The sequence below is a fragment of the Chlamydotis macqueenii genome, chromosome 17 (genome assembly GCF_036417535.1).
Source record: "Chlamydotis macqueenii isolate bChlMac1 chromosome 17, bChlMac1.mat, whole genome shotgun sequence".
Taxonomy (NCBI): domain Eukaryota; kingdom Metazoa; phylum Chordata; class Aves; order Otidiformes; family Otididae; genus Chlamydotis; species Chlamydotis macqueenii.
This window is the reverse complement of record NC_141572.1, coordinates 11,432,970-11,451,980: the sequence shown is the minus strand read 5'-3', so window position 1 is coordinate 11,451,980 and position 19,011 is coordinate 11,432,970. Positions and strand designations below refer to the sequence as shown.

Genomic DNA, 19,011 nt, shown 5'->3' with positions numbered 1-19,011 from the left:
AGGGCGATTCAATTCCAGGAAGTGATTATTAAGAATTTTAAGAATTAATTTCAAGTGTTTACTGAGTTACATACAGACATTATCTCTTTATCTAGAAGAAGAGTTTACAAATAGCAGATTTCTTGTCCAGGAATCACATTATGATACTAGTAGACACTTGCTAACAATGTTTTAATGTTAGCCAAGGACAAACAGCTCTAGTTTTCACGTATCCCCATAACACAGTGTCAGTAATATTTCACTCTGCCCTTCAGCTTCATGGTCTCCATTAAAACCACTGTATTAACCCAACTGTGACAGGACAGTCTCTCCCCATAACACAGATTCCTGTAACCAGGTGCTAAACATGCCACACTGCTGCCTCATCTCCCAGGATATTATTTCCTTCGCAAGACAGAAAAAGCGTCCCACACTGCTGCAGAACCTGTATGTTTTACATAGCAACATGATGCAATTTTATTGTGAGCAATGAGGTCAGCTGATCTGCTGCAGTCATACACCAGACCCACAGTAATCTATGGTATTACGAGGCTTGTTTTACAACACAGTAAAACACCTGGGATAAAAGGAGTATTTGCCCATCAGCAAGCCGGGAGCCTCTGGGCTGCTTCTAAGGGATTAAAAAAACCTAAGAACTAATCCAGTTAGCATTAAATTTACCAGAAAAGTTTAAGAACCCTGAAAAGTCAGGGAAAAAAAAATTAAAATTTAGAATTTAGCTACAGTCTACAGCATTAGTATTCTCAAGACATACATTAGTCTTGATACATAATAACCTAAAAAAAAAAAAAAAAAAAAGCACAGCCAGAACAAAACTAGCTGTGTGGGCTTTGCAGGAGGGTCCAGGAGCAGTTCGTGTTGCTACAGCAGAGCAGGGCATACTGGGACTTGGTACTTCAGCGGGTAGATCACCACAGAAGAAGGATGCAACAATTAACTGCAGACCCCAAGCTCTTACCAAAATTGTTTTTGGTGTCCAGCACTGGAAAACCAGTCTCCTCCTTACTCTAAAATGTCTAGAAATAGCTAAAGATGCCAAGAGTAAGTAGCTTACTGTCTGCCTCACCTTTCCTGCTTCTGACAGCCTGACCTTGATGGGTACGAGTGTGTCGGAGAGCCACTCGACTGGAGGTTGCTGGAGCAGGAGCTGCCGGCATCCCAAGTTAACTTCAGCCCCTCGGTGGCTTTGGCCGTCTTGGGACAAGGGACAACACTCCCTTCCTGGGCACCAAGGCCAGATGGTAACAGCACAGTCTGCACATGGGGCGTTTTCTCCAGGTTTGGAGAGAGAAGGTGGACTAAGGGGATCGCACGTTCTAAGAACACAGAATCGTGTTCTAGAAACGGTATTCTCAGAGCTGTTTGGTGGCTGTGAAAAGCACAAGCTGTACAAGAATATTGCCGGTGAGAGACGGGGGGGTTCTCACAGGGTTACATAACCTCAGGGGCAGCAGCTGCCCCTTCTACTAATTTCTACTCAGCACTTACACACTGACAACTACAGACTATAAAATTGGGTTAAAATTAAACAAGGCCCCACGCTTTTATTTCTTGAAAAATATAAAATCTTCCTTTTGCTTTCCAGCTTGGAGAATGAGGACAAGAGTCCTTGCACACGCCCAGGGGACAGGGCCGAGGCACCAGGAACAACCGCATCTTCACCCCGGTAAGGAAACGCCGGAGCAGCAGCAGCCGGGGAGGAGGGGGCGGCTGCAGCCCCCGGCCCGGGGGAGGCTCAGCCGCCGCCCGGCTCCTCCGCACGCCCCCCGCCCCGGGGGTGCCGCCTGTCAGACAGCGGCTGCCGCTTCGCCCCAAGCCCTGCCAGGGCCGGACAACGCCGAGGCCGGCCAGCGCCAGCCCCAGCCGCCGGGCAGCGCGGTGCCATCCCGCCCGCCGCTCCCGTACCTGCTCCGCCGCAGCACAGCCACACCGCCTCGCGCTACGGCCGCCGCCATCTTCCTGCGCCGCCGCCGCCGCCGCGTCCTCTGCTGCGTCCCGCGCGTGAGGGCGGGAGACGGGCGAGAGGCGGGGCCAGGCGGCGGCGGCGGGGCCGGTGCGGGGCGGAGGGTGCGGTGCGGGGCACGGGGGTGCTCCCCGGGGATGGTGTGTGGAGAGAGCCGTTACCTGGGGGGAGTGCGGTGTGTAGGGATGGGACCGGTCCTCAGGGGAGTTGCTGAGTGGGGACCCGGGGACGCGGCCGTTCCCCAAAGGGGGACGTGGTACGCGGTGAGGGGTTGTGTGGGGACAAGGCCGTTTCCCGAGGCATGTGGCGTGGGGACGAGGCCGGCCCTGAGGGTTTGTGCTGTGGGGACAGGGCTGCTGCACAAAGAGGGTATGGTATCAGGGCAAAGCTGCTCCTCAAAGGGAGGTGTGATTTGAGGAGAGGACTTGAGGAGTTGGGGATGAGGCAGCTGGGGTTCAGCTGCTGGTGAGGGCCAGGTAAGTCCTTGACCACAGACAGGTATGGGAGCACCGGGGACGTCAGGGCAGGGATTGTACTGGGGGAGGACACAACACAGGGCAGACACAACGTTGTTCCTGCAAGTGAGATGTCAGGCTGGGCGGTGCAGTGAGATGTTCCTGCCCTGGTGTCCCTTGCCTGGATCCTAGCAGTACGGAGGGGATTTCCGCACTCTTACATGCATCCCTGGAGAGATGCATAGATGCTATGTTACTGGGAAGTAGCTAATTACTGTTTTCTGATGATGGTGGGGGTAGTTTCATAGGGTGAATCAGTAGGAAAATAATTCCAGAGTCCTGTTGCTGCGTTTCCGCATCCTCAGTGCTTCAGGACGTGGTCCTCTCAGCTGACCTGACCACATTTGTGATTAATGTTTGTTTGTTTTCCTGACCAGGCCTAAATTAAGTATACAGCATCTTTATGTTATTCTACTTTTTTCGTATCACCACAGACAGAAGCCTGGTATCTGCATAAGTATCTTAGATATATACAGGAAAGCCTTTTATTATTAAATATGTAAAAATTGAGCAGAGATCCAGATCCAGTGCCCATGTAATAGTAATAATATTAGCTGACTGAGTTGTTGGGATTTACATACATCCTGAGTTTACATAATGGTAGAACTGGCGGAAAGGAAAATCTCAAAGGAGGTGGGATTTGATCCTGTTAGGTGCTTTGCTCCAAGCATTGCAAGAGCCATTAGCTTTGATGTATAACAGCACCCTTCTGGTGAGCCTGACAGACAAGTTTCCCCAGAAGTGATTCAGGAGTGATTCAGAGGTTAAGGTGTACTTAAATGAAACACACTTGTTTATAGTGCATATTAACTGACATTGACTGAACTGATTAGTGATCTGTCCTGATCTAATCTTTGCCCCTGGAATTAAAAGTAAATATGTGGACCTTTAACTATTTTAAAATTACTTCTGTCATGTGTTTTGTTATTACTTTTTTTTTTAACTTCTGATAATATATTGTATCAGAAAATTATGTACACTGCACACACAGAGGAGTGAAAAATACTTCCCAAAATGTACTGAGCTGTGCAGGTGAGCCAAGTCAAAGGCTGGATTAATCCCACAGTTGTTCTCTTAGCAGATAAGGGAGATCTTGGGGCTTGAGAACATTTGTTCAGGGAGTGCAGGAGGGAGTGAGAAATGTAACTCCTTCTGCAATCGACTTAGTGGGAAACGTAATACCTGAACAAGTGTTGCAGATCCAGTGAGGGAACTTGCGAAATGCAGAGATAAGCAATGGGACCCATGTACGTGAATGTGAAGGAAGCAACTGGGGAATAAGGACTGTGAATCACTAGGGAAAACTGCATAAGGCAACAAAAGAAATCTGAGAAAAGTGTTGGCAAAAATACATGAAGCAGAGAAAGTACTAAGAAAACCCATAACATGAAGATGGAAAACAAAACTAGGAAAAATACCTTATTTTTCCAGGATTCTTGAAATAGTTCTTTGCTGAACAGGAAAGATGAAACTATGTTAGCAATACCTTATGTGTCATCAGATCAGTTCAGTATGTACACTTCTACACTTAATATATATAAATATATATAAATATATATAAATATATATATATTTTTTTTTTCCCTGCTGTAGAATTAATGATGTTAATCATGGCCACTGTAGAGTAATTAAGAGGTAATACTCCAGGCTAAGTGTTAGAAAACGGGGAAATAAGCCAGTTTGGATGAGACTGTTGTGCTAGCATGGAATGAAGAGTCAAGAAAGTCAACAGTGTCACAGTTCTGTTTTGAATTCTTAGGGAGGCATAGGATTACTTTAAAATTTCTCAGAAGATAAACCATTATCAGGTGAAAAAATAAGGTAAGAGTGACTCTTCAGTATTCTGTAGAGAGGTATGTTCAGTAGTTTGGACAATTCACTTAACTTTAAATATCTTTTTTTTGTAAGATAGATGTCAGTTTTACCTATCTACCAGAGACATTTTGGTGCCTTTTGAAATAGGAGAAGCATAATTTATTTCAAAAACAGAGTCTTACATTTCTTCCTATTTCTGTTTGTAACAAAGCTGAAAATGCACAGATATTTTCCATCTGTGGATAGGAATAGAACACTTTCCCTTTCTCCTTTGCATGCAAGGATATACCATCCTCTGGCAGTTTCTTTTATTTTCTTAAATCTTGGTTTATCCTTGTTGATGCCTGAAACACTTTTGTTATCTTCCAGAAGCTTTGGTCATCACTGTGGAATTCCTGGTATGAGAAGGCAGAGCGTCATGGTAGAGAGAAGATCCTTGCTGAACTGCTGTAATCATGAAGACAGTGATTTTAATTGTCCTAATCGTCTTCACTTGGCTATCTTCAGGTAAGGCTGATGCAGAGGGGCAACGAGAAAGGTGACCTCTGGATGGGTTACAGGATACAAACTCTAATACATGCTTTGGTTTTGTTTTCTTCTGTGCAAAGAAGTTGCAGCTAGAACTGTGCCTGTGATTTCCATTTGCATGTATTTTTCCTGTTTGATCATTGGCAGATGGTGACCCTGTTAGTTTTGAAGCAGCTTGATACGCTAGTTTCCTAGTAATTCAGCGAAGGTTTGTTTCCTTTGAATAGTTGAGATCTGCGTACTCATTAACGCTGTCAAAATGAATCAGTGTATTTCAAGCTGCTTCCCTCTAAAACCACAATGAGTTCTTTTTGGGATTATGGTGAATTAACATCAAAACAAGTGGAGTACTAATGTCTGAGACTATGCTTGAAGAAATAAAAACTTAAATGTTTTACTTGTGAACATCATTTATTCCAGGCAATGTTTTTGTTTAATATTAATAGATTGCCAGAGAGCCAAGTGCTTAAACATCTGGATATGGCAACGTTAGAGATGTAGTAGTGTTTCCTATGCATTCAGTTCTGCTTTTCATTACATGGTATAAGATTGTCTCAAGTTACATAACTGCATGCTATTTTTATGTATAATAACAACTGGTTTTCTCCTTAAATGTACAGTATGTTCTTGAGATGTATATGACATATTTCAGAGTAGAAGGCATTTAATAGGAAGAATAGAAAATAAGTCGTAGTACATCCAAGATGGAATAACTGGAGCCTAAAGTGAAAGGGAAAGTTTTGTTGACATGTCTGGACTCCATCAAGATCGTAGAATCATAGAATGGTTTGGGTTGGAAGGGGCCTTTAGAGGCCATCTGTTCCAGCCCCCCTGCAAGGAGCAGGGACATCTCCAACCAGATCAGGTTGCTCAGAGCCCCGTCCAACCTGGCCTGGAATGTTTTCAGGGATGGGGCATCCACTGCAGGCAACCTGTGCCAGTGCCTTACCACCCTTATTGTTAAAAATTAATTAGACCTTCTGGGTTGAGGGGTTTGGTTTACTCTATTATAAAGTAGTATTTAATTGTTAATTTCTTCCAACTTAAAATTTTTGTACTTTTCCTCTGATCCTAGAGCTCTGATTTGGGTCTTATTGCTTAAAATCAGGTAGTCTTTGTCTGGAAATAAAGTAGGAAGGAAATACTATTCTAACAAAACATGGAACTCAGTGGGAAATGCTGTTCTAACAAAGTATGTAACTCAGTGCTGTGAGACACCTGGGACTTGAAACACCAGTTATTGTCTGTTGAAAAAACAGTCATCCCCTTTCTAAAGACTAAATTCAACAAAGCTAAAGCAACCTGATCCCCTATCAACATCCTCCCTCTATATTTATTTTTCTTTTGCAGGCTTAGTTCTGAATCTCTGGAACTTTGTAACAGAAGTATTAAGATTGGTATGGGTAAATTACGCATGGGAGTATGTGTGTGTGAAATCACCAGAGGAAACAGCAGAGCAAAGGTTAAAAGAATGGCCTGTATTGATAACCAAGGGCACAACTGACAGCATTACAACTGATAAACCCTGGGGAATGCATTGTTTGCATCGGGATTAGAAGGTCTGTGCTCTGATAAGGTCGCATCACAGTTGACTTGTTAAGAGAAAAACTGCAGTCTGATAACAGGAAGATGGTAACAAGGTTACCCTACATTGTAAGTGCCATTCCTCTTCTTGCTGTCGCAACAGGAAAACAGACTGTAGCTATAAAGATGTCCTTGCCTTTGTTTCCTCATTTTGGATGGCAACCTTGCCTAAAATTCATGGAGGATGAAGCAAGGAAGATTCTGAGGCGAAAGATCATGCCATAATAATTGTTGATTCTTGAAAAATCTACTTAAAAACTAGGTTGTTGCTACCAGTCAAAAGGAAGCAAAGAGATATAGTAAAGATTCGGCAGCAAACATTCGTTGTCCTCCATGTGGGGCAAAACTGATCTTGGTCAGACTGCTTGGGCACGTCTCGGGTGCCTGTAAATATGTGGACATGCGAGTGTGAGTGAGCAGAGTTAACTTACTTGTGAAGTTAAATAAAAAAATAACCCTCCTCTTCCATAAGATTTTAAACTGAGTGGTTTTTTTTCACTAAATCCTACAAATCTTGACTTCTTTTTTGATCCTACAGGGAAGAAGTTCCGATGGTGCACCCTTTCTGACCTAGAGCAGAGAAAGTGTGCTGAACTGTCGAAAGCACTCATGGCTGTGGTGCCCCTTGCTACTGTCAATTCTTTTGCTAGGATTTCTTGCATCAGAGCCCACAATACATATGACTGCATTGATAAAATCAGGGTGAGTTCACAGAGATTTTTAAAACTGATTTTGAGTCCAAATCCTCTTTTGAAGAAGTAACTGGTAAACAGAATCCATGGGAGAATAAAATGATACTGAAATTATGGTGTTGTATATATGACAAAGTACACGGTAGCTTGAGAGGAAAGAATTAAAACCCATGAGCATTCTACTAGATGAACTATTTTACCCCAGCTAATGTCCTTGCAGTCTCCAGGAAATAAGTAGAAAGCTGCTTGAAAATAAATGGACAAAACCAAACTCCTAAATTAAAACTTACTCAGAGCATTCCCCCTGCTTGTGGCTTTTGGTCCTACTCTGACCGTAATTAATATTTTCTCTTCCCTTTCTACCCTACTATTTTTAGCCGCTAGTCAGTCTTTTCTGGAGTAATGACCAAAGCCTTTTTCCATATCAAAATCTTTAATTTGAATAAAGTTAGACATCAGACCATTTGTAAATGTAAGCTCTATACCAGTTCTGAAATTACATTTTCATAATGCTGTATGCTTTGAAAAAAAGTCACTAATGAAAAAGGAAGATAAATATTTGCTGTAAAGTAATTAACATAACTAAAACTTGATTGAGATAGAGAATATCAGTTTCCATTTTCATTCAGTCCCAGTTGCCTTCAATGGAATCAAAATCTGACCTGGAAAACAAAACAAAGAAAACCTTTCTTGTTGGTTCAGGGAATAATTTATTTTGTGTTTTCGTTCAGTCTTGCAACCTTTGTTAATAGATTTCAGTTCCATTTTCCAGGTAATTATGGAAAGATTACAGCCAGGAGAACTCTCAGAAAGTTCTGGGGGTCTTGGGGAAGCAGTAGGAGAAAATAGGGGTTGCCTTTTTCTTCACTTGGCAGAAGAATTGTGTTTTTGGAGTGGAAGGACCAAAGAAAAGGTGAAAAAGGATGTTACTGGAAAAGAAGAGGTTGTTTTTGAAGGTAGCTCAGCCTTCATTGCTAACATTTCACCATGCTTAGTGGCAAAGATTCAGTTAAAAACAACGCAAGTGCTTGTAAAAGCCACTGGTTAGTACTTCTCAGGTAGAAACTCTGCTCTTGAAGCTACTCTGTTTATTTCCCTATAAACACACTTGTTTGGAGGATTTTGCTGGTTTTGTTTTTTTTTTTTAAGGTGAATAAAGCAGACGCTGTGTCCTTGGATGCCGGAGATGTTTACTCTGCTGTAAAGCTATATGGTTTGGCAGTGGTGGCAAAGGAGATCTATGAGCAAGGTAGGTTCATAAAGCAAAAGAATAAGCTGTACTTCTGATATAGCTAATAAATTGCTGTGCAGTGAAAAGCAAAGCTCAAGAATTCTTGAAAAAAATTCTCTACATTTTCATTGACTTCATAGGAGTATGGAGGTGACTAAGAACTGTTTCTAAAATACTCAGTGGTGATGAATAAAATACCAGTGGTGCTTTGTATCTGGTAGCCTTTCTGCCTGTAGTACTGTCACTATGACAAATTGTATCTTACCTCTGCCCGCAGCACTAGTGTGCTCAAGTTCTACATCTTGTAGGGAATAAGAAGGGTTTTATTCCATCTGTGTCAATTCTTATGCCATGCTCTTTACTAGTGTAACTGAACATTTACTAGTGGTTCTTCTTCGTGAATTAATTTTCTCCTTACCCAAAAGAGGCAAGAAAATAAGGTGGAGAATCTTGTTATGGTAAGATTCCTCCTCATTCCTGGCAGACCTGAACAGTTTGTGCAATGAATTATTTATAAGGCAAGAAAAAATACGTCTGAGACAAAATCAAGCATACAGTAGAAAATACTTGTGGGACATGAGTCTGAGAAGGAAGCCAAATTAGTAGACGGATGTAGGAAGAGACTAATAAGGGGATGGTATGAGAATAGAAGTGAATTCTGTTTGGCTGAAGAACCATGAACTCATAGTGGAATTGATAAGTTTCAGGTGGTAAGCATTTTCTGAGTGTGAGACATCGGAGTGCTTTCCATTACAGTACCTAAATAGTGTGATACGAATGTTCAGATTTCTTGAGAAGCAATTGCATGTGGTGATGGATCTGGATGACCTTGTAAGCCTTTTCCACCAGATTTTTACATTCTTGCTTTGCACATCGCTTGCTTTGCTCAGTTTGACAAGGTGCCACGTAGCCAGTATATGGTAAAGTTCCTAGCATGAGGACCTATGTTTCATGTGCCTAGGATTTTTTTTTTCCTTAGCCATGTTCATAGAACATGTACTCCTGTACACAGATGGAAGCCGCAAAGTTGGGTTTTAGTTATTTCTGTTACATATTTTGTCCTTTCACAGGAAATTGTGTGTTTGCTGTGGCCATTGCCAAACGAGGAACTCTGGATATCCAGAGGCTACGAGGTGCACGCAGCTGCCACAATGGAGCCAGATGGACATCGGGCTGGAATATTCTACTTGGCTTTCTCCTTGCAAGAAATGATCTTTCCTGGGATGAGGCGCAACCTCTTAGCCAAGGTGGGTGATAGGAGCCGAATGGCTATGTCTCTGCCCTTAGCAAAAGTGAGTGAAATGCAAGCAGATGTAGAATGAACTGAGCTATGTGGAAACTGAATGGCTTTGTGGGTGAGATATCCTCTCGGAGTGTTTTTGATACTGGCTCTTACCTCTCTTCAGAACTTTTCTAGTGATCTTAAAGCAGCAGAATTGTTACTAAACAGGAAATCTTCGTGTTCTTTATGCAACGGGGAACGAATATTTGCCATACCTAGCCAGCACAAAGATGGTTTTAACCAAGCAAAATTTGATCACTGTTTCCAGCAAATCTTTCACATTGGAAGTTCAGATGATGAAGCTGCAATTGTTTTTCTGTTTTTTGTTGGTCTTTTTTGGTTGGTTGTTTGTTTTTTGTTTTTATTTTTTTAAACACCATAGTCCTAGTTATGCCCATGACATGCTTGGCTCCTTTTCTTTCTTCTATTTTTTCCCATTTGACTTTCTTTCTTTCTTTTTTTTTTTTTTTCCCTACATCTACAGTAATCAGTGAGTATTTCAATGCGAGTTGCATCCCTGGGGTTGGTGTCACTGCTCCTCAACTGTGTGCTCTCTGCCAAGGACAAAAATCCTATGTCAGAGACAAGAACCACTTCTGTGAGACAAGCAGTAACGAACCCTTCTATGACTCTGAGGGAGCCTTCAGGTGAGCTCTGTGACACTTGTACTGAATTTACCTTCAGGGAAAAAGAACGTGTGAGGGAGGAAATATCAGGTGACATTTTAATAGGATGGTATTTGTCTTCCTGCAGTTGCTTGAAGAATGGAGTGGCAGATGTTGCTTTTTTAGATCATCTAACAATTATGAGCGCCACAGGTAATTCTAAGAACTCAGATTCCTTTTAACCTCTGGCTGTGGTCTTTCCTGCTTGAGAGTTTGGGGGATATGCCTATATTTTTCTTGTCTCCAAGGAAAATTCAATCCCTGCAAGCAGTTCAGTGGTATTTCTTGGCTCTCCACACAAGTCAGAAGGAAACAGAAAAGTAAAGGATAAGTGAGCAATAACTATTTATAGGAGATTCTTAGCATGGGAGCTGACGGAATTTTTTATACAGGTGATTTCTTTAGCCTGAAGTCTATGACGCAGCTGTCAGTATTTGCATTGCCAGAGTTGTAAGATTCCTTTTAAAATTCAATGTATTGAGCTGCTAGAATGTGCAGTTCTGCTATACCTGTTTTGTATTTTTAAACTCAATCGGGCTCTCTATCAGTGTTTTTGAAGGTGGTTAGCAGTAGTTTTTGCAGGTAAGTATTTTTAAAAAAGCATATTTCTAGGGGTACAGCTTAAAGAGTATTTGTGAGTGCCTCTGGCTGAGGTCCCTCTCTTTGTTAAGAGAAAAGCATACCAAAGACAACTTTCCCAAGTGTGGTTGGCACACTGTGCTGCTTGCATAATCCTTGAGCAACCTCTTCTGAAAAGTATTTAACCTTCCCTGTCTGTGCCTGCTGCCAAACCATGTCTCACTTCATACCCACTTCATGAGCGTCCCATTATTTCAGAGTCAGAACAACAGGAATATGAACTTTTATGTCCTGATGGGACTACAGCTGAGCTGACTGAATACAGTACCTGTAACTTGGGCAAGGGGCCTGGCCGTGGCATCGTCACCCGCCACAACTTCCAGAAGATCACCAACAAATTTCTCACCATGATCCAAGTGAGTGGATAAAAATATCTGTATATGTCCAGACACAGACTTTTCTTCCATCTTTGTGTGGAGATTACCATCCAGTTTGCCTTCTTTCTTGAGAAATTTATAGTTGGTGTGAAAAAGGGCTAAAAATTGGTTGTTCTGGGGAAGGATCCTGCTTCAGCTTCTGGAATGAGGTTTTACTTCTTTCTAAAGTGTTCTTCTGTAGAAGATTGATAACAAATAAGTAAAGAAGGGGAAGATGCCATAACATTCAAACTGGAAAATGGCTAATGGTGTTCATCCTGCCTGGGAACTTACATGAATTCTTAGGTAGCTGAGAGACGTGTGAGTTCAGGCAGGGTTCACCTTTGTTCCTCTCTTTTTCTCAACATATAAGTAGTATCTGTTACCTTGACATCCAGGAATCTGTTTGAAGATAAATCTGAAATGCATATTTAGATACAAATTTTAAGACATTGAACAGAGCCTAATAAATTTGAATAACTAAGATGGGGCAAAAATCTTCCAGTGCAGTGCCTGTGGGTTTTGCCCCAGTGTGGTGGAACTCTGATATGTTACAAACCATTCATATGAAAGGAGGGGAGGATAAGACGGCCTGTTACTGGAAGGATGAGCAGATAAAAGTATTGTTCTTGTCCCAGCGTCTCTTTGGGCGAAAAGGAAAGGAAAGAGCCAGATTTGAACTCTTCACTTCTGCACCCTTCGGGGGAAAGAACCTGCTGTTCCGGGATGCCACTCAGCACCTGCAACTTCTGGAGGAGCAGCTAGAGATTGCCTATGTCCTTGGTCTGGATTATGTAGCTCTCCTTAAGGGACTTGGCCATGAAGGTGAGAAGCCTTCCAGAGGACTGTAGCTAAGGAAAGGGAATAAAAAGTTCTCTTTCCATGTTATTCCTCCCTGCCAGGTACAAAGGCATAGACAAAGTCTATGGCATTGGCATAGAACAGATTGGTGCCTAGGTGACATGATGTCATTGTGCTCCTTCCTTGTGTTGCAGGGAGCTCTTTGGACAACAGTGTTGTGCGCTGGTGCTGCATCAGTGATGCTGAGCTTCGCAAATGTGAGGAGTGGGCACTGAGCATCAAATCCTACCCGTTAGTCTGTGTCCAAGCAACTTCCATGACTAAATGCATTGAAATGATCAAGGTAGGAGACTCCCCCTGGTGAGAGTATAAGACCGCATAGGGTGTGTTTGTTCTTGTCTGAGCTGGACAAGAGGAAAACCAGCTTCTGCACTAGAGAAACCAGTGAGAATGAGAGGGAATTTATGCAGGGGAATTTTCAGCCTGCAGGGAAGCAGAGCTGCTTGGTTACATAATTAATGCAAATCCTGTTTTTGTTATTTTCTATAATGTTGTTGGCAGAGTAGTGAAGCTGATGCAGTCACCCTGGATGCAACACATGTCTACATTGCAGGGAGGTGTGGATTGGTGCCTGTAGCTGCAGAATGTTACAGTAAGTTGCTATGTGACCTTAGCATAAGGGAGAGAATCAAAAAAAGTACAAATAAAATATAGTTAAATTTCCACAGTTTGTGATGGAAGAAGAATAAATATATATGTCCAGATACTCTTCCCAGCTCTTCCACTAACTGGATCTAGCATTTGGTCTGGCTGTTTATTATATCTCTTCTGTAAAAGGGACAGAGATGCAGACGTGGCTCAAGAGTCTTGCAAGGTTTTTGATGGGGTGCTGCCATATAACAGGAATGACAGCAGTCACAAGATCCTTAATGGCTGTCTCTCATCTCTAGGGGGAGATTGTGCCCCGGCTGCTAAGAGCGCGGAGGAAACAGGGAAATTAATTCGTCTTAAGCACAAAGGTAACAGGACAACTTCGGGAAGGCAAAAGGTTTAGATTTTCCTGAGGCTGCCTCTAAGATTTATGTAGGAATGTATTTGCATGTTGGTTTGGGAAATAAATTGCTGTCCGAATTCAGTAGGAGCTTTACAGATAGTGCTGGGCAGCTAGGACAAGGGCTTTGTGGCTAAGCAAAGAATGCAGATCCTCTACTCTAACTGAAGATGTGACAGGATGAGGGAGGGAAGACGGGGGCTGTACCTGTCTGGAATACTTAATTGCCTTGGTGTAACTGGTTGTTGTCATTGTTTTACAGCACTGCCACCAGTTTATGCTATTGCCCTAGCTAAGAAAAATGCCAAGCAGATTAACATCCGGAACCTTAGGGGAAGACGATCCTGCCACAGTCACCTGTATAGTCCTGGAGGATGGTTACTGCTTTCCAGATACACAGTGGGAGCTCTGGAGAATGGTACTGAGAACTGTGACATCAGCTCTGGTAAGGGCTCCTCTGGGTTTTCTGTTGGCTAGCCCATGGAAATCTGAAGCCCCAAATTTGGGAGTAAAATGGAGATGGGGCCATGAGGATTTGACCAGCAAGTGATGATTGCAATTTCAGAGGGTGTTGAACCAGCTCTTCCTCCTATGTGACTATGTGCCATTCTTCACACTGTTTAGCCCTCTTCCTGCTAGCTGTTAGGATGGAATTCCCTTCCTGTCTTTTCCCATGCTTGAAGAGACTTTGGAATACCTTGCTCTAATCTCACCTCAGTTTTCTCTACTCAGTTTACCAGAATTATTTTTGGAAGGGCTGCATGCCGGGAGCAGATGGGAACCTGTGCAAGGTGTGTGTTGGAGACAGTGAGGTGGAAGGGGCTCGAGTATCTAGCAGATGTGCTGCAAGTCACAACGAACGTTACTATGGCAATATGGGAGCACTCAGGTAAGCCTTTTGTCAGAGCCAGAAAAACAGAACAATAGCTACAATTGGCTTATTATTTTGCTGATGGTTTTCCGTGGTGGTTTGTTTTTTTTTTTTTTTTTTTTTTGTTAAGCAGCTGGGTATATAAACATTTGCTAGCATATATTTTGTTTTGGTTGCAGTTGCTATGGGATATTGAGCTGATTGGTGATTTAAAACAGTCATGAAACCATTTCCAGAGCAAGAAAATGCTTCCAGACATGTAAGGCTTAGAGCATTGGTACTTGTTCATTAAAGAGGAGGCGTGAAAGACAGAAGTTCAGAGAGCTGAGGTGATGTGGTAGGAAGCAGTGTAGTGTACAGGAGGTTTTAGCTTTAGATGACTGTCCAAATGTCAGTTCCCATGTAGCGACTGTCGTTGATAACTTCTTGTTTTTTTTCTCCTGCACTAGGTGCCTAGTTGGCAATCCCAGTGGAAGAAGCTTTGGAGATGTAGCTTTCCTGGAACACTCTAACCTGCTCCAGAACATACAGAGTGAGATGCAGATGTTCTTTTTTCCTTTGGGAATGTTTATTAGCATCAGTTACTTCCCACACAGTGACCGGCACTCATGAGGATCAGCTTTTACAGGTTTAATCTAGGTCCATGAAGTTGTGTTTGTGACTGGAGAGTTTCAAGAACCTTTCTGCCTGTGTGTTCCAGTAAAGCTCAAAATTCAGATACTGTTCAGTTTCAGAGAAGAAAGGGGAAGAATCACTGAGCGCAAAGACCAAGGGCGCTGTGTGTGGGTAATCATCCTTGGAGACTGCACTAATTTTTGGAAAGCTCAAAGCTTGAAGTGGCTTTTCCCACCAGACCTTCTCCCATAGGCAGCCATAGGGCATGTACCCATTATTTTTCATCACAGTCTCAAGAATGAAAATGGCAGATAAGGGCAATGTTGTGGGCTGTCTGTGCTGTGGCTTCATTGTGACACGGTGACTTCCTTGTGTTATTTCACAGGCACTTATGGAATAAACAGGCCAAATGGCTTAATAGGTAAAAATAGTGCAAATCATTTTACCTTTCACAGTTTCTGAAACAACATGTTGCTACACTGTGAGATGTTTACTATCCTCTGGGAAATACTGATCTTTGCAAAAATCTAGCAATTGGATTTTGTTGATAAAAATGTTTTTGGTTACAGTAGCTTAAGTCCTCTCATTCTCTTAAATTACGCCTACTGCTCTAACAGCCAAAATATGCTGCCTTTTCACAGAGGTGAAGAGAAGTGGAACCCCGATTTTGTTCAGCCTGATAAAGCACACTGAAATTCTAATTTAGGCAATTTCAGTAAGAGAAGTGACTTTCTTAAGGAAGGAATCTCTCTAGGATCAAGTGGAGGTATAAGGACCTGGAAACCCAGAGGAAATCATGCAGCAATGGGCAGTGAGTCTGGGGAAGCAAGGGACATGGAGGCTGAATTGCTTTGTTTTCAGAAAGCAATCTGATTACAGATGAAGATGAGGCATGATAAGCTGTTCGTATGCCTTGATGTTACTCTAGTTTTCAGTTGATAGGTGCAGCTTAACTTCACTGACCTGTTTCCTCAGTGAAAAAACTACTCTCTTCCTAATGAACAATCATGTATTATGCTGCATTTGTTTTGAACATATTGACTAAACCTCCTCCTCTCAGTTTTTAACGCTTTGCATGAGATTCACCTTGTGCTCTGCTTTAAATTTTAAAAGGATTTGCTTTCACTTCATCTTCTTTTCAGATCTGGACAGCTCTGGTTGGGCAAAAGGTTATACTGCTATTGACTTTGAACTCCTGTGTCCGGATGGAACGCGTGCTGCAGTCACAGAGTGGGCAGGCTGTAACCTTGGCCCCATTCCCCCTAACACAGTCATGACTCGACCAGTGACCGTCACTAAAATCTATGACTTTCTAATGAAATCCCAGGTAAGGCAGATAACAGGGAAAAAGTTAGCCTGTTATCACTTGTTATGTATGACTGCTGAAAACCCTTTCAAGATCAACAGCTTTTTATACTAACTACATAAAATGCCTTCAGGTCCAATATGAAAGAATTAAAAATGTGCATAGGAGATTGAGAAAATAATTATTTGGATTCTCTAAAGGGCCATTTTGGCACCAGTTGCCATTCCACAGTGGTTATACTTTTGCTGAGAGGTAAGCCACTGCAAAACTGCATCTTTTTGTATGAATAAGGATAGTGCTAGGTGAAAGTGGAGCCTTTTTTTTTCTGCTAGATCTTGCTATAAAACCGAGGGTCATCAGCTTAACCTTGCTATTTATGATCCAAGCTGTGGAACTTCTTTTCTATTTAGGAATCTCTGGGAAGCAAACTGGACTCTGAATTCCATCTCTTTCAGTCGTGGAAGTATGGTGAAAGTGATCTGCTTTTCAAAGATACTACTCAGTACCTTGTTCATGCAAGTCACATGAGCTATCAGGAAATTCTTGGAGTGTCTTTCTTTCAACTGGCAGAATCAGTGTTTAATTGTACACCTGCAGGTAAAGTCAAGTTCTGAATTTTCAGTTAGAGAAAAACGCAAAGCAGGAAGCCATCTATGCATAGCTGTTGCCCTTTTGTTTAGACTGAATGGAGAAGTATGTTCTATGTAATCCTGTTAGTAACAATTCTCCAAGGAGGACTATGGAGCTCCTTTAGAGCCTCTTTCAACTCCTATCCTAAAGCACTGAAACTAGAGCTCTGCAGGAACAGAATAACCAATACGTTTTAGAGCAAATTTGAGGTTATTGAGGGTAGATTTAGATTAGACATAAGGAAGAAATTTTTTACAATGAGGGCAGTGAAACACTGGCCCAGGTTGCCCAGAGAGGTGATAGATGCCTCATCCCTGGAAACGTTCAAGGCCAGGTTGGACGGGGCTCTGAGCAGCCTGATCTGGTTGGAGATGTCCCTGCTCCTTGCAGGGGGGGGTGAACTGGATGGGCTTTGAAGGTCCCTTCCAACCTAAACTATTCAATTCTATTGAAATAGAACTGGTTTACTCCCACTCTGAAATTTTTCCCTTCAAGTCCAAAGATCAGTTCTGGGGAAAGGGAATATAATTTTCATTTGTATATACCAAACTTGGGAAAAAGATGAGAAATGTTATACTTAATTTTTTAATTAACTTCAAAATAATTTAAATATTCCTTTTTAAGAAGAGTGCACTAGGGAACTCAAGATCAAAACCTTTATAAACTTAAAGGATGGCTTTGTCATTATTTTCCCCTGAAAGCTGTATGAAGTATGCATTTAGCTATCACTAAAACTGCAACTGTCTATGAGCCAGGGCTGAGCTGCTTTGGGATCTGAAAATCTGTATTGAAGTAAATGAAGATTACACAGTACATTAGACTTCTATGAGTCTAAATTGTTAAAGAACTGACCTTCAAAAGGGGAATTTTACCTCTATTCTGCTGTTTTAGTGAATAGTATCTGAATAATTTGTTATTTTTAAAGCTGATAGCATCTGTAAGTGAACGCTTTCTTACTGATTTATAGGCATCTTAGACTTCTGCAAACAGGATATCTGCACATCCTCATCGAACTGACAGCTAAAACAGAGGCTTTGCAAAGCAAGTACGTCACTATCAATGTTGAAAACAAGGAAATATGCAAGTCCAACCTATCTAAAGCAATCAGCAAGGAAACAGTAATGTCTAGAAATATATGCTGAATACCCTTTTTTTTTTTTTTTAATGTAAAGCAGATTTTATGTTTATGATCATGTAATACTACTCATATTTCACCTCTTTCTTGTTTGGAGCATGGCATCATGTGGAACTGCACAGGCCAGTCTGCATAACCCACAGCACAGAACTAGGATCAGCAGTTCTGTACAACTCCTATGGAGAAATCAGCATTTCTGTGGAAATAGCAGGGTCAATACCACGGACTAAAATACAGACTGTCAGGTTAGTTGGTAGCAGTTTGCTTTTCTTGTCTTATAAACTGTTTCCGTGCAAAAAAAAATAATATCAGCTGACATTTTGATAGCTGCAGCATTGTCCTCCTATATCCATGGTTTTGGTTGCAGCTAAATAGTTCTTGCTAAATACACATATACACTGTAGGTTGTATATGTAATTGCTATCAGAATCAGTAGTCTTTTCCGCTTTTAACTGGGAAGAATATATTTGCTTTTTTAATCAAGGATTTATATCAGTAAATCAAAACACTTTTCTCTCACAAATTAATGTACTAAAGCATCTAATAGCCAGCAGAACTGGATGCTTGCAGCCTTAAGGTGAAGAAAAGCAATGGATATTCATCCTTGTTGGAAACTCCATTACTTTATTGTACTTTTGACACTTTGAGTCTATGATTCTATGAAGTGTCAAAATATGATTTATCAATTAAAAAGCATTGGTTTTACAAGCAGAAACTGCCTGAACGTGGTATGAAGCCTTTTGAACAGTATGTATCATGTATTCTTTTTGGCTGTTAGTGGATAAAGACTGAGTGGATGGGTCTTCATGGGCAGGGCTCATTTCAGTTTGCAGGAGCGTTATCACCTTCTGCTTCCATACACCCTGAACCAGGCAAGGTTAAGATTTTTAACTGGGGGCAAAAAAGAAAAAAAAAGTCCTTCACCCAAACCTTTCCAGTCCTTGTTACATACATTGCAGTTTTACTAACTTCAGCTAGCAATAATCGAGATGCAAATAGTGAAGACAGGCCAGCTACAATAAATATAAAGTCAATGCGATATAAAGGAAAAAAAAATTAAAAACTGTCCACCAAAAACAACAAAGCAAGGCACCAGTGAAGTACTCAGCTGCAAAATACACTGCTAAGAATACCTGGTTTTGAACAGTTTGCTCGATGTCTAGCTTGTCTGTCTTGTTTTACTTGCAGTCACCCCTCTCCTCCCCTTTTTTCACTTCATGAGAAAAAAAAAATTTGCACTCTGACCAGTAGTAAGGGTTTTAGATTCAGTGCATCTTAGCTGAGACTGTTCTCTTTCTCATTTGTCCCATTGTTTGACATTGATTCATCAAA

General features: G+C 41.7%; 1 protein-coding gene across 1 annotated transcript; it reads left to right on the top strand.

Annotated features, from left to right (window-relative positions):
- Positions 1-4,683: 4,683 nt before the first annotated feature.
- On the top strand, positions 4,684-18,388 carry LOC104485516 (serotransferrin-2). Its single transcript, XM_086761491.1, has 17 exons — positions 4,684-4,800; positions 6,944-7,107; positions 8,247-8,346; positions 9,399-9,575; positions 10,095-10,257; positions 10,364-10,428; positions 11,113-11,270; positions 11,909-12,095; positions 12,266-12,414; positions 12,633-12,723; positions 13,022-13,090; positions 13,385-13,567; positions 13,855-14,011; positions 14,443-14,525; positions 15,751-15,935; positions 16,325-16,511; positions 17,512-18,388. The coding sequence occupies exons 1-17, from the start codon at positions 4,749-4,751 to the stop codon at positions 17,559-17,561; spliced, it is 2,220 nt and encodes a 739-aa protein (XP_086617617.1). The 5' UTR covers positions 4,684-4,748; the 3' UTR covers positions 17,562-18,388.
- Positions 18,389-19,011: the final 623 nt, after the last annotated feature.

What these genes read in the sequence shown, in the direction of transcription:
- LOC104485516 (XM_086761491.1), top strand. Translation starts at nt 4,749, where the DNA reads ATGAAGACAGTGATTTTAATTGTCCTAATCGTCTTCACTTGGCTATCT. An exon ending in AATTCGTCTTAAGCACAAAG is followed by an intron (nt 13,091 to 13,384) that starts GTAACAGGACAA and finishes ATTGTTTTACAG; the next exon opens with CACTGCCACCAGTTTATGCT. An exon ending in CCTGCTCCAGAACATACAGA is followed by an intron (nt 14,526 to 15,750) that starts GTGAGATGCAGA and finishes TCTTCTTTTCAG; the next exon opens with ATCTGGACAGCTCTGGTTGG.